At 45.2% G+C, this 15,404-nt stretch overlaps 1 protein-coding gene across 1 annotated transcript in view; it reads left to right on the top strand.

Moving 5' to 3' along the window:
• Nucleotides 1-15,404, top strand: part of adamtsl4 (ADAMTS-like 4) — a 31,799-nt gene that overhangs the window by 2,951 nt on the left and 13,444 nt on the right. The window contains exons 3-5 of the mRNA XM_084557361.1: nt 1,120-1,733; nt 2,777-3,434; nt 13,667-13,769. Coding sequence (XP_084413487.1) covers nt 1,120-1,733; nt 2,777-3,434; nt 13,667-13,769 — 1,375 coding nt within the window. The remainder of the gene's footprint in view (nt 1-1,119; nt 1,734-2,776; nt 3,435-13,666; nt 13,770-15,404) is intronic.

Here is a 15,404-nt window from a genome sequence, read left to right as displayed (position 1 = left end):
CTGCCTGTGTACACACTTGGATGGGGGGAGGAGAGAAGTGGACCACAGATTCATGTTGTGGTTCCTTCTCAATGGAAACTTTTGTTCAGCTCGCATGTTTGCCATCCTGCCAACCAGGCCAGCGCTTCAGTTATGAAATGAGAGGAGAAATTCATCTACGGCCGAAGAGGAAGAGATCAAAGCCCAACCTGGCACCCACATACTGTACACACACTCACTCATGCTTATGCATACAAACACGATTGCCCAGCGAGGTGAGCTCTGGTTTTGGTCGTTTCTGCGATGCGTTCAGATGATGCCAATGAATTCATCCATGTGTTCATGAGGTGTTGGCAAGTGACTAAGTCTCTCCTAAGCCTCAGTTAAATATCGAGAGTTCAGGATTTATATTTTGGCCTCATAGGAAGGAAACTCATGAGACTGTAGCGCATCAGAGGACTCAGCTGCTGTGAAGAAAGAAGTCCTTCTAGAGATTTATGATTTCACAATGGCATCGTTTTCACTAAGTTATGTGTCACAACCTCAACACAATTCAGAGTCAGGGTTGCAGTCAGTGTAGTCGAACCCTCAGCTCTTGTACATTCAGTTAAAGTGCTCTATAGCTAGACAAACCTTTTTTTAAGTGACTGATTCATTTCATAATGCCATGACGCTAAATATGTTTTTTACCAAATGCAAGGACAAATCAAGAACTGGTAGAACTTACTGTACACTATCAATATCACTATCAAGTTAAAGGCATACTAAATATATATAAAAAACTTAGATAGCCCTCTATATAGATAAAGTATATTGTATAGATACACTGATCAGCCACAACATTAAAACCACTCACAGGAGAAGTAAAGAACATTGACCGTCTTGTGACAATTCAATGTTCTGCTGGGAAACTTCTGGACCTGGCATTCATGTGGATGTTACTTAAACATGTAGCACCCACCTAGACCAGACCAGGCACCCCCACCCCATAGCAATGACACTCCTTGATGGCAGCAGTCGGTCCAGTATGCAATCTATTGAGGCCCAGTAATGGTAGTCAGCTGAGTGTCTGAGGACAGAGGACTAAGTTCGTATGTGGTATTTGTCTTTTGTCTGATTGTGTGCGTTTGTGTCTCTCAGGTGGCAGGTCGACGGTCCAGACAGGTGTTTGAGGTGGAACCTGTAGAGGGTGTGTGGTCATTTTGGGGGGAGTGGTCAGAATGCACTCAAACCTGCGGCGTGGGCGTCTCACAGAGGGTCAGGAAGTGTTTATCTCCTCCACCCTCCCAGGCCTCTCCGCCCTCCCACTCTCAACCTAATTGGGCAGGCTATCTGCCCGGGGGCATTGGAGGTCCAGCTATCTCACCTGTGAACCCTTATTACCCTCCTCGTTACCCGCCTTATCACTCACCATCAGTCTCCATCAGTCATAACCCAGGATTGCCTCTTTATCGAAATACACCCGCTGGAGGAGGAGGAGGAGGAGGAGGAGGCGGAGGAGGAGGAGGAGGAGGAGGAGGTCCTCCTGTACCAGGACAAACCAATCGATCACCTCCTTTTTACCCTCCAGAATTCCCTCCAACGAATCAGGACCGCTTGTCTGTTTACCGATCTCCCTACCATGCGCCTTCACAAGGCTACAACCAGCCTGCAAGGATCATCAGGAGACCGACCAATCCAGGAGCGGCGAGAGCTGGAGGTGGCGGGAGCAGAAGGTCCATCTCCACCAATCGGGAGGGTTTGCCCACAAGGAGGTGAGTGGGAATGAAGAATTAGAGGGCTAACAAATCAACTAAAAGACTAACTTAACACCCGGCTGAAACACGGTGTTCCTCTGCCTTGTCTGCTGAAAGTTTACACCCTTTCCCACTTCTGATCAGAGCCACCATCACTGACGGGTGTGATTGCATTTCAGCTTGTAACCACACCCAGCTGTGTAAATGTCTTTCACTTCCTGGACGATGAGATGAGATATTAAACCAGTGGGTGCAGCAAGAGCAAGATTACAAGCTTGTTCTTTAAGGTCATCACGTGTATCGGTATTGGACACATGTAGGTTTAGGTTCATTTAGGACACAAATCACTGTATTGTCAAAACACGAAAATCTCTCATTAATGAATCTCAAAAGTCAGTTGACTGACACCGATTTATTGCAAGCTTTCGCATGTGCTTTGCTCAGCATCATGAGTTCGCCTTTTCCAGGAAAAAGCCTCTAGCGCAAAGGAAGTGAGTTTTGCATTGCTGGCAGTAGCAACGGTGGTTTGTTTAGGATAAATAGAAGGACTCAATCGTCAGGATGAGCAACAGTAGCCACCTCATTATGAGTGGACAAAGAGAAGATTTGTCTTTTATCATTAAATACGAAGGGAGGAAATGAACTCTGGATGTATTCTGACAAAGAGTAAGCAGCGATCTACCAAGAAGAATGTCCAAAATGAAAGCATACCACTGGACTGACATGCTTGGTATTCATTTAGGTGCCATTTATTAAACAGTTGACATTGTTTAGGAATTAGAAGGTTTGTTATGATGGTCGAAGTATTGGGAGTGGGAGTTATGCCCCTCTCTGCCTCTGGTATCAGCTTTATTATTACATCACTATTTCTGGTTTTTGTCCTTCAAGCGGGCGCTGCATGACAAAATGTCCACTCCCCACAGCCTGCTGGCTCTATGTTTATAATACATTTATCCTGCTTTTCTCTTTCCTGTCTCTGTGACTGCCTCTGGCTTTTTTCTGTCCATCTGTGAACTAAACATCTTCTGTTCTTTATTTGCTTGTTTGTTTTGGACTCGCAGGTCTTCCAGCATCCGTCCAGGTCAGTTCGGGTACGGCAGGGTTCCCTTCTCTCTGCCTTTGCATCGCCAGAACCGACAGGCTCGTCACACTATCAACGGTACTGACAATTCACCCGAACTAGCTGACGAGAACCACAGGAATGAGGAAGAGGAGAGGGGGATTGATGAAGAGGACGAGGAGGCAGGGAGGCGAGAGGACGAGGAGAGGCATGCAGAGCAGGAGCCCACTGATGTTCCCGCTGCTGGGGAGGAGTCCACACCGACCCCGAGCCCACGCCGACACGCGGACAGACCGTCACACACCCACACAGAGCGTGAGAGGGCCAGAGTCCCACCCTCTCACCCCTTCTCACGCTCCTCGTCGCCATCTGTCCCGAGTAACCGCCACCGGTTTGACTGGCGCTCCCTCAGCGCTCCACCTCCTCCCATCCACTCTCGCCCGCACTCCCCTGCTGTCGCCTCCTCACCCTTTTCCTCTCCTCTCCACCGCCCCAGCCCCGTGCAAAGAGACAGGGAGCCTCACCCGGCCTTCAACCCCCAAGCCCCACCTGCCGGCAACGTCTACCCCTTACAGGGCAGGGATGCCGGAGGAGGAGGAGCTCCTCGGGTCTACAGGTGCTCCGGGCCTGAGAAGGAGTACCGCAGGTGCTTCTCGCAGGTAAGACACAGGGGTCATGTCAAACTCTTCAACGGAAAAACCAACAAACTTCTCCAGCTCATCTCCACTTTATGTATATCTCTTACAGTCAAGCTTGACGTATATGTATTCCATGTGTTGAAGGGAGCAGTCAGGCAGCTGTAAACTGAGGAGTTGAAGGTCAGCAGAGGGTATTTGATAGGTGAGATCATTCCCTAGCTCCAACACTAGCTGGTTGTCTTTGAGCATTGGGATGGAAACTGCATGATGGTACGGCTTCTACCCCAAGGCAGGGGTGAATTCTGGGTCACAACACCTCTACTGTGAAGCCACACATGTGTCTGCCTGTGGTATCCCTGTAGGTGATTGCACATATATGTGAATATGAATATGTTCAAGGACCGGCGTGATTGTGTGTTAATGTCTGCGTGGAATGATTTAACATCCTGCCTGGCTCGGGCCTGCAGCGATGATTGGGGTTGCGACCTGCTCCATACCTCTCCATGCAACACAGTGAGTGCTTTATCAGGAGCAAAGCGTCTGTACGTGCCGCCCACAAGGGCGGCTAGACGCAGACAGACGGATGAGCCAACTCACCCTCAACACAGAGGTGAAAATCAGGGGTCGACCTCGCTGTAAATCAGGTTCCACTAAGACAGGAATGCCATGCTCCATTTCACTCAATTAAATGCGAGATTTAGAGTGAATTCTTTGGATAAAGGTCCCTAACTCCTAGCAGTTGTCTCAGTAATGCCCTTTAATTTATATATTGTCCCTTTTCTCTATCTGTTGGAATGAAGTATTATTAAGCAAAAGAATCCACACGTAGGCATTTCACATATGTTAATACTTTCCAGCTTCAAATTCAACTGTACTGGCGAGGTAGTATCACACTGGGCGTGCTTGCACATTTTCCACCTTTTGCTATGGCTGCTTTAAATTAACAGCAGGCTTCCACCTTAAACTTCAGCTACCGTTGCCATTTTTTAAAACATCAATCAGTCAAATCAGTTCCCTGGAGAGGACGACGGCATGTGGAAAGTCACAGATTTCAGCTCAAATGTATTCCTTTGCTGCTACTTGCTTTGGCCAACGAGTGTTAACGTCTGTCAGGCATTTCATAAAATAATAATATACGATGTCTGCTGATCTGGGGATTGAATCTCAATACTTTTTGGTACCATCTTAAATGTTTAGCACAAAGTATCAGCTAAGGAAATTTGTAGTCCTGTTTACTTAGTCCTTGATTCTTTCTGTTTTTGTCAGCCAGCAGACTGTCAGCTGAGTTCCTTTCTACTTGCACTAGTTCTCAGTGCTATAATTTTGTTTCTTTAGATCTTTAAACAGCTGCATATGACATGTTTGAGGTAAGATGATCCCGTTGATAATTTGGTCAAAATTAACTGTTGACTGGACCATCTCTGCTGTTAGCATGTCCACTGTGCGTCAGCCACTGGTGAAGCAGACTGTTAGTGTCTAAAGCCAGATTTATGGTTGTGTGCCAGATCTACATCATAGCCTAAAATTTAACCATGCATGAAAAGCCGCAACCACCATGATTGGTCCAAAAAGCGTTTCCTCATTCTCGTCTCTCAGTGGCTGAACAAGTACAAAAAAGTCAACCTCCTACATGCCATCTACTCAGACATCTTCTGTCTTTTCTGTGTTGCACTGATTCCAGTAAAAGTCTCTGTTCTTGAATATTTCTGAACATGAGTCGTCCAGTCACTATTGTTTGAAGCACACAGAGAAACTCAACACAGCCAACTAGCAGTCTGGTGTATTAGTGCCGCGAATACAGAATGATGCTGACACACCAGCCCACAAGTGTAAGAGCTGACACTGGCATATCCCGCTGGGCGTAGGCCCTGCATTAGATCAATTGCAGAAGTATAAACAAAGCTTAACTGGGTAAATACGACATGCTATGAACCTTAGCAAAGATTAACCAATAGGTTAAGTGCAAATGTCCCTGCCTCCAGAATCCTGACTTTTTTTTTTCAGACTGTCAGATTGTTTCAGGATTTATTAATTTCTTTTTTTTACAAACATATCCGCAGCAGCTTTCAGACCACCATTTACAAAGTTACCTGCTTTTCAGACTTTTGAAACATTTGGCAGTTTCAAACTATGGCAAGATATTAATCCCTAAAGACCAGGACAAAAACGAAACTTGTCCTTGGATAAACGAGTGAGTCAACTGAACAGAAGGAGTTCAAATCATGGGGACAGAAATACCCAGACATGTGACTGGATGTTTATTCCAGTCCCAGTACTAGTGCGTCCAGCAGGGTCACTTGTAGCCTATCTTAAGTGACACGGGGAGATGATAAGACTGGATTTAACAAATACCACACACACCAACGCACTTACACATTTCCACTCTCAGACAACACATCTGCAGCTTGTTCTCATCAAGTGGAAGTAGACTCTCGGATGTGGGGCCAGGCTGGCGCTCTTGAGCCCTTGACTTTTTCCTCTTTAGATAATTTGGCATCCTGTCTCGTTGTCTTTCACCCCCTTCTCTTTCTTTCTGTCTGTCTGTTGCCTTTTCTGTGCTTGGTAGTCCCAATGTTAAAACAGATTTAGTAGCTGGCAGGGTCCGTGCACTGTGTGTGCCAGCAGTGTTAATAGCAGTCCTGTGATGGCTGAGCCTGACTCATTGGGTTACATATTTACCCAACATTAGCGTCTGTTTCAGCCTTGTTTGCTCTTGCGTAGATTGTAGGGGTTTTGTGTCTTAAAAATAGGTTTTAAGTGTTACTGAATGCAGGACTTTGCCCAGGCTTGTATGTACTGTATATATATGTGTGTGTGTGTGTGCGATTTAGGGAGTGAGCCAGACTCAGTGTGACACATCCTATTATGTATTAGGTGTGTTTGTCATAACACGGCGCGCCTGAGGCCCATCACAAGTGTGATTGGCTGTGTGTGTGTGTGTGTGTGTTTTTACTGTTGCGTTGGAGCAAGTGGGGAACCAAGAGAGGGACAGAGGAAATGAGAGGGGCAAAAGGTGAACGTGTGTTTAAGTGTCAGAGTGAGAGTGTAAGGGGAGGGTAGTGAAGGAAGTGACGCGGTTAAGTAGTAGTGAAAGAGAGTACTGTTTTTAGAAAATCTGCACACAGTAGTGGGAGGGCGGGCTAAGGGCCAGCGGGAGAGGAAAGGTTGAGAGAGAGCAAAGCAGTAAGGAAATGGAGATGAAGGAGAAACAACGAAGGTAGAGAGGTTAGTGCAGGATACAGAGGAGTAAATGAAAAGATGGGATCAGTGGGGTGAGACAAAAAGATCCTTCAAGCAGACAAGGGGGACTGGGTGTCAGAGGAAGAGAGGGATTCATGGAAAGTGTGTGTGTGTGTGTGTGTGTGTGTGTGTGAGAGAGAGACAGAGTCCAGAGTGTAACAAGAGGAGAAGTTATTCTGTCAGAGGGAGAGGGGAGGAAAAGGTGGAATCTGAGAAGAAGCTGCTTAAAAACAAAAAAGAAGTCAACACACTCCATATAAACCAACACAGACGACGTCACACCAACATCACGTGACACCTCTGATGAAGGCTACAGAGACAGAGTAGCCGAAACTTGTAAGGTAAAAAGTAAAAATTCACTTTACTGGCCTTTAAAAAGAAACAGTGAAATACAACACACACCAGGTTGAAGCCGGCATTTTACAAAAACATGTCCTTTCGTTTTCCGAAGTCATTCAACTTTCGATGATCGTTTAAGCATTCCCTCTCGTCCGAGCACCTATTTCTGTCCTCCTCCCCAGAGTAAATATTTATACTGAAGAGTGAATGCTTCTGCAGCGGTAAGAGAAGGAAGCGTGTAGATCATGTAGATGGCTTAATGAATTTAATACATCTTTAAAAAAATGTTTGTCGTTGCATTTAGGACAGCAGAGACATCCATCTCACGTATGGAATTCCTTGGTTTCCGTCACCAGCTCCGTATCAGAGTTTGTAGCTCTTTCTAGCTTCCTGCTCTCTCAGCTGATAGAGCTTTTCCCGTGTTTTCAGTTGGTGCAGAAATGTATGTACCAGCTGACCACTGGCTGTAGTCTCTGCGGTGCGTTCAAGTGCCGCTTTTTGGCCCAGACACTGAGACCCTTCAACATCCGGCTGTAGTCCTTTGATGTCGGTTTGTTGTGTCTGTACCCATAATACTGGTATTCTTTTACTGTTATTTGATATTATAGTAATTGAGCTGAACAATTTTATCAACTAATTGCAGTAACTGAAGACAAAATAGGTCACCTCACTGCAGCTGCAAGATTTTCTAGCCGCAGCAAATGCTGAATCTTAGTTCAGGAGTTCAGGAGTTTAAACTAAAAGTGCTCTTGTCTGCATCTTGAATTCATGTTGAATTATAGCAAAAAAAAAGCAGCACATTTTTCCAAACTGGAGAAGTTTCTTGAAAACTGTCCGCAGTGATTAATCTTTGACTTTTTCTTTGTTGGTCAACTAACCAAACTTTGGATCAGCAACAGAAAAAAAGAAGCAGATTTTGGAGACTGGAAACAGACTCACTTGATTCTGTAAAACATTTCACACACTGTTTAATGTGAATCAGTTTGGCCTGAATAAGACTAAGTGTACAACTTGTAGGTTTAATGCCACAGAATTAAAAACGGCGTAGGTGAAATATATTCATTGGTGTTGGTGTCCAGACCAGCCCTTCTGAAACCAAACCAGCGCTCTTGAGCAGACTGTGTACACAAAATACATTTGTTGTGCTACACACAAGAAAAAAGCCATTGATCTCGTGCCGCTGAAACCTGAGGTGTTTGTGTTGCATCCTAGGAGACACGCCACCATGGCTCGAGGCTGCTTCTCCGAGAGTCAGATGATCTAATCACAGTCTGTCATTACACAGGAAACATATTTATACGACTATCAGCGTGGAGCCACACTTCTCAGCTGTAATGACTGTGTGCAGGCCCTGCCACGCTTGCTGCCGTTCTCACAAAGTGACAAACAGGCCCAGATGTGTTAGATTGTGGCACACAGACCACATGGACTCATTCCGGCTGCTCTGTGCTTTATTTTCTTTAGTACTTTAACAAGCAGAGCTACCTGCCTTTCTACATAAACCAGGTGCCGTCTGTTTATATCAGCTTCTGTGTGCTTTGAGTTTCTTTCATGTTCCTTCCAAGGCTTTTGGTCTTTCTTCTGTCGGTGCTCACACTATCCTTGCTTAGAATTTCATACATTTTTAAGATAATAGTTCACTGTTTCGCGTAATTCATTGTGGGACGGGAAGATCAGTGCCACTCCACAGCTGTATAATAAATATGCGCTGAGACATCTGGTTATCTTAGATTAGAATGAACGAAACATCTGTCGACCACAATCTCTAAAGCTCAATAATTAACACGTTAGACTTCTTCCATTTAACCTATACTAGCTTGAAATTTAATAAAAAAAAGTTTTGCGAGTCGGAAGTTAAGTTGTGAAAGCTTCCGTAATCATGCACTGAATCAAACCAAGGATTCCTCACTGACGGCTTTTGCTTGGTTTCGGAGAATTAGTCTGAGTTATGACATCTTAATTTGTCAGTTGTAGAGCAGCTGACCCGAGATTTTTGTTTCTTTTGGACTGAGTCTGACAAGCTCTTCCCCCATGTTTCAGTCTTTATACTTAGAAAGCTACCCAGCCTTATATCTAAGGCGAAGGCAGGAGTGAAAGGCAGTTTTCTTGAAGATGTTTCACTAAATGACTGGCGGAGAGTTAGGGATTTTATTTTGGAACATCTGTGGGTGGTGCACACTTGAAAGGGGCTGTTCAATAGACACTCACCTGCAATTAGACGTTGTGGACAATAATGAGAGAAGTATGACTATATCCACCTAAAATAAAACAAGAAATGTTAACTACTTTAAACTTCAGACATTCCACAAAATCGTGACTAATACAATTTTTAATACAAAGTCATATTCAGTACAAACAATCGAACAGGGATGTGCCAAACTCAAGAAGAATCTGAGACCAAAACTGTTGTATGCAGTGAAAGCTCTTTTACAGAGCAGAAGTTTTAGGCAATCATTAATAACAGAGGAATGGAGGCCATTACTGCTCAGCCTTCCTACCCCTCTGTCTGTCACACCCAGGTTTTATTATGAACATCTAGAGTTATTACTGTGCAGTAAAAACAAATTATAACGTGAGCTCCTAGAGCTGCTGTATGGAAACTGGAATGTAAATGTTGTGATTTTATTGATTAGAATTGTGCCTGTAGTGCTTTTCTTTTCTTTTCTTTTCTTTTCTTTTCTTTTCTTTGGGGCTCAAACCCACATTTCTTCTGAGAACAACAGCGCAGGACTCAACATGAGTCAACAGCGCAGCACGGGGCCTCCTCCTTCTCTTGTTGCCTCGCACTTGATCGATGAGCGGTTTCCTCCGGAGGACTCATGACTTCCCTCTGGGGTCAAGGCTGAAAGCTGGGTGGTGCCCTGCGAAGCACAGACACACGGCCGCAGTCGCACGATTAACCAGAGAATGTTAATCACCGGGGGCAAACGCATATATGAGCTTACGAACACATGTACATGAACACACGCCACGGACTTGTATGCGTGCACGATACGATTAGTCCTGCTGCGTGTTGATTAATGGCTGCAGGGGCCGGCGGTCAGTTGTTTTGTCTGCACAGCGCTGCAGTCACGCTTGAGGAATGACCGGCCGGCCTTAACCTGCACGGAGGTGATACGGCCGGCTGTGCAGGCGCGGACTTGCGCGGCAAATAACTGAGCGGCGAGCAGGATGACGGCGACGTGTCAGTTGAGCTTTCCCTGAAGAAACACACATGGGGTGAAAGGTTCCTGCTTTGCCCTCGTAATCTGTTCCTTCTCAAAACTCATTAGTTTTTTCTGGATGTTTGTGTTTCACATAAGAGTGTTATATGTGATCAGGACCTTGGCTAGTGTGTGGGATTTTCGTGTGTGTGTGAGCAGAGCAAAGCCTTCAGGCAGCACCCCCCGCGCCCCCCACCACTACTCCACATGCTCCTATATACTGCACACAGACCTTTTCTCTCTGCGTCCCCCCGCCTTGGCAGTAAAACACGTCTATAACTTTAACAGCTCCAGTGCAAAAAACACTGACTGTCCCTCTTTCACCAGCTGCATTCACTTTTCTTTCACCTGCTCTCCGCTGCTATCCATCTTTTACTCTTTCACGCTGCCAATCTGCTGCTCAGTAGCCGTCACTTCTTACATCTTTCCTCCCACTTTGCTGGCCAGTCACTGAGATGTTCTGAGATACTCAGATAAGCTGGGAAATTCCACTTTCTTATTATGTTAGTTTTGGCCGTCCTTCTAATAACATGGCGTGTCCCATGTTAATCTGAAGTTTAACAAACAGAAGCAGTCAAATGATAACAGTGGTGTTAACCAAACTTATTTGGAATAGAAAACTTAACTCCTTCTCCTAAGTATTTTCTTTCTGTAAAAGCCATCTCTCTCATCCCTCTCCATTGTCGACCCTTTCTCTCCCCCGTCACTCCTCCCCTCCCCTCTCCTTCTGTTCATGCTCCCCTTGCCGATTAAAAGGAGACCCCCTAACCTTGCACTCACAGTGTACCAGCCCCTACAATAACACACAAATTCTCCTCCAGAACCGTGAAACACCGGCCTCCCACTTCACCTCCCCTCCCTCCTCCCTCCATTCAGTCCATTAGCCTCCCGATGTTTTTACACACCCTAAACTCTCTTGGGAGGGGAATCGCTCGGCCTGTAGCGCTCCTACGATCAAATGCATGAATGCACTCTGTTGACTGGTTCTCACATTCTTTCCTTTTTCTCCGTTTACATCCATGGAGCTTCTTCCTATTTATATATATATATTTTTTACTATCCTGAAGCATCACACAGCTGCAGACTACATCCGTGTCTCTGTGTGTGTGTTGAGGGTGCACTTATCGTTTATGATCTTACAGGCAAATGCACCGATACACAGAAACCATCTAGTTTAAAATGGGTCTCAACGTGTTTATGTCCCGCAGAAATATTTACAACCATTACCAGCCACAGTTCACGCACACACATCCGGACCGATTCACAGGATTCCTTTCAAGCATCAGGTCGCGAACGTGCACTGACCTTCAAGGCCCTGCACACACTCCTGTGCTCAGAGGGTGTAGCTATCATCTAAGAGGCTTAAACCAGACTAACACCCTCAAATAACACAAAAATCTGTCTGTTTCAACAGTGTGAAAATGTGGCCGATAAAGTTTCACGAGCTGGTTTCACACTCTGGCAGAACAGAAACAACCGATGATCCCTTATGAGCGCCTTGTGACATGTCAGCCACATGCATTCCTTCTCACACACAGCATCGTGAAAGTGATGAATTCAGCAAGGCCAGTGTCTGCGAGTGCATGCTGTGACGGTGCGTCCATGAAAGTCTTTTAGTTACACATTGTCACTGAGGCTGGTTCACATGGGAACCGTTGAGCTGTCCGTGTGTATGCGTGTGTATTAACTTGATTATTCCCATTGCTCTTGTCTCTCCGGATGAGTTGATGACTTGAAACTTTCCAGCTGTTTGTGACAGCTGTGTGAGTGAAGAGAGGTCCAGGAAAGAAAAAAAAAAAAAAAAAAAACGGAAAACAAATCAAAGAAACAGAGGAGTGAAAGACAAGAAGATTGTTGAGCTGACAGAGATTAGAGTTGCACAGAAACCCGAGAGGTCTGTGTGAGGTATGCAAGTGCATGTGTGTGAAACCAGCTGTGTATCAGAGGGCTGTGATTGTGGCTTTGTTGGAACATAATACCCGATGATGCTGAATGTGAATGCAGTGGTGGAAGTAGAGGTACATGAGTATTCAAATAATTGTACAATACTGTGCAAATGTTTTAGATGTGGGAAGTGGGTGATTGGTCCCATATTCATTGAGCAGCTTGATATTGACCCCAACCATGCAGTCAGAGTCATAAATCTTCAGTTACAAGATGAACAAAGGGAAGTAGATTTTTTTTTTTTGTTTTTGTTTTTTGCAATGGTTCATAGGCTTAACAGTAACAGAGATAAATTTAAGGGCATTTCACTCTGAAATACACAGATCAGCCACAACATTGCAACCACTGACAGCAGAAGTAAATACCACTGACCATCTTGTGACAATACAGTGTTCTGCTGGGAAACTTTTGGACCTGGAATTCATGTGGGTGTTATTTAGACATGTACCACCCACGTAGACCAGACCAGGCACCCCCCACCACATAGCGATCACACTCCTTGATGGCAGCAGCCATCCCCAGCAGGATGCAGCCTGACACAGACACACACACAAAAACATTTAAACGACTCAAAAAAACATGAAAAACAGCACAAGGAGTTGACCTGGCCTCCAAATTCCCTAGACCTCAAACTGATCAAGTATCTGTGGGATGATCCACAGAGGCCCCTCTCCTCAACCCATAGGACCCAAAGGCCCCCACTAACAATATTCTGTTACCAGACACCACAGGACACCCTCAGAAGACCCATGTCCATTCTCTGATAAGTCACAGCTGTTTTGGAGGCACAAGGAAGACCTTCGCAAAATTAGGAAGGTGGTCATAATGTTATTCCTGATTGGTGTATAGCGAAGCCACATTATTCTGGCATTAAATGTAAATTAAATGGAGTAAAGAGAACGTATAGTGCTTGAGTAAATAGTAAATGTACTTAAAGACCTTCCACTGCTCAATATGTGTGTGTGCGTGTTTGTGTGTGGACCACGGCAAGGCTCAATGAGTTATAGCCAGTACAGTATAAACCAGCAGAGTCGGCTCTGCCTGATGTTTCAGCTGTCGTTTAAGTGCTGGTATGCTGAAACTCTTTCCATTGTATGGCTCCATAAGGACTTGAAGGAGCACAAGTTGGACATGTGCTTGTACACACAAACACACACACACACACACCCGTACACATGCTCACACAACCGCTCACACTCTGTGGTCATGCACTGAAAAGCCACGGTGGATTTATGCGAGCAGCCGCTTCCAAAAAATCTATCATTTCCATATGTTTCTAATACTCTCGCTGACTGCCCGAAGCAGCTTGGAGAATACGTGTGTGTGTGTTTCTGTATAATGGCACAGAGTGTTGGTGCTTACTTCCCTGATCTCGTATTTTTTAGCTGTTTTTCCCTCCACCCTTACTTCTCCGGGGACTGGGAGAGAAACAGGCCTTGGTTTAATAGCTCTGTGATTTCATATTAGTTCAATGTGGCACTGATTTTTTGACTTTTCTCTCTATCTCTTGTTATTCTTGTGCTCCAGGTGTGTGGAGGAGGTACGCTGGACTCCAGAGCAGAGCAGTGCGCAGCCTTTAACACCCAGGAGTTCATGGGTCGCCTGTACAACTGGGAACCTTTCACCGAGGGTGAGGACTGAGTTAACACACACACGAAGTAGATTCAGCTGCACTGTGCTTCTGCGTGATAATAGGCTTACAGGGAGAATTAAGTAGTGGTATGACGAGGAGGAGAAGTGGGGGTGAAAAAGAAAGCGTCAGTAAAATGTTTCTCTGGTATGAGTGTGTGTTGGCTGGCCTCCACTGCATGCCCAACCCACTGCAAGCCCCTCGCGTTCATTGGAGCAGGCCTACACCTACTTGCTGCATGGAGGGTGGCGAGAGTCAAGAGGCATGGAGAACGACTGGAACCCAATCTGCTTTTATTCAGCACACAAAACACTTTCTCCCTCTTCTCTTTTTCCTCTCATTTGTCCAACATCTCCCCGCCTCTCCTGCCAAGCTTCTCCTCCCTGCTCCGACTCAGCACACAGATTCCTACCGAGTGAGATAAAGAGAGAGAAAGAAAGACGTAGAGAGGGAGGTGAGAGGTGATGCGATGCAAGTGTTTTGTCACGTGACCGGCGGGAGCAGAGGGAGGCAACGTGGCGTGTGTGCGCACATGTCTTTGTATGTGTCAGTGTGTGGTTACGCGTGTTTGTTTACTCTCTTGTTAAGTGTACAATAGTTCATTTATCTTCCAGTGCTGGGTGAAAAGCAAGAAAACAGTCGTTGGATATTTGAAGAGTTTTAGAGGAAAGGGAAATGAACAGAAACGTGGGAGTGAGAGAATGGTCAAGGGAAAGAGAGGAGGCAGACGCAGCTGTGAGATGGTATCAACAGTATTTGTCACTAGACTTAGAAATATGTGCATGAGCCTTTGTGTGTTTAGAGAGGGAGTCTACTGGCCATACTGCAGATGAATAGATCAGAGATAATACGCGTAAAAATGTTTTCACTTGGATGTTTGTGTATCTGTCTCTGCACTTGTGATTTCTCTCTCAGCTGGCTGAAGCCCCTGACACACACATACTGTGAGAGCGTAGACGTGCGCCATGTAGGCCAGCACTCAGCCAACTGACAGGTCATTGGCTTTATTCTGTCATGACACACTTAGCACACTTTGTCCAGCGATACACAAAGCTGAAAACACAGGTTCTCTAGAGCTTTAAACACAAACAAGATATTAAGCATTAAAGTCGAACAAGACACATTAAAAAGTTAAAGTAGCGTTTATAATTTTTCTATGACGCATCAGATAAACGGGGTTAATTAAGTTCCCCTCGTGGGTGTTTTATCAACTTTCAGCCAACTGTTTTCTATTTCACAATTTCACTGTTAAGCTTTAGTCTCACTGTTCTCATCGGCTTCATCTTCAGCTGCAGCATGGAGCACTGAACAGTAAAAAAGTAACCTGACTGTATGCTACCTGCTCAGCACCAAACTGCATGCAGACCGTTAGCACCTAGCTGCTGAACCTAGTGGAACATTTAGATGCTACAGTCAGATGTTTCCCTCTGGATTCGGTGTAGCCCAAAGGAGACTGCTATGAATTCTGCTGTTTCCCTGCAACTCCTGTGTGTATAATTAGAAACTATTTGCTCGTGCATCACCATAACAAGTTAAAGTAATAATAATAATAACTTACACTGAATTGATCCCTCAAAGGGGATAATCTTTCTCTGCATTTGACACATCCATTCGTTCACATAGTATTGTGCACAC

This window comes from Chelon labrosus, assembly GCF_963514085.1.
Source record: "Chelon labrosus genome assembly, chromosome: 12".
Taxonomy (NCBI): Eukaryota; Metazoa; Chordata; class Actinopteri; order Mugiliformes; family Mugilidae; genus Chelon; species Chelon labrosus.
This window is presented reverse-complemented; position numbering and strand designations above follow the sequence as displayed.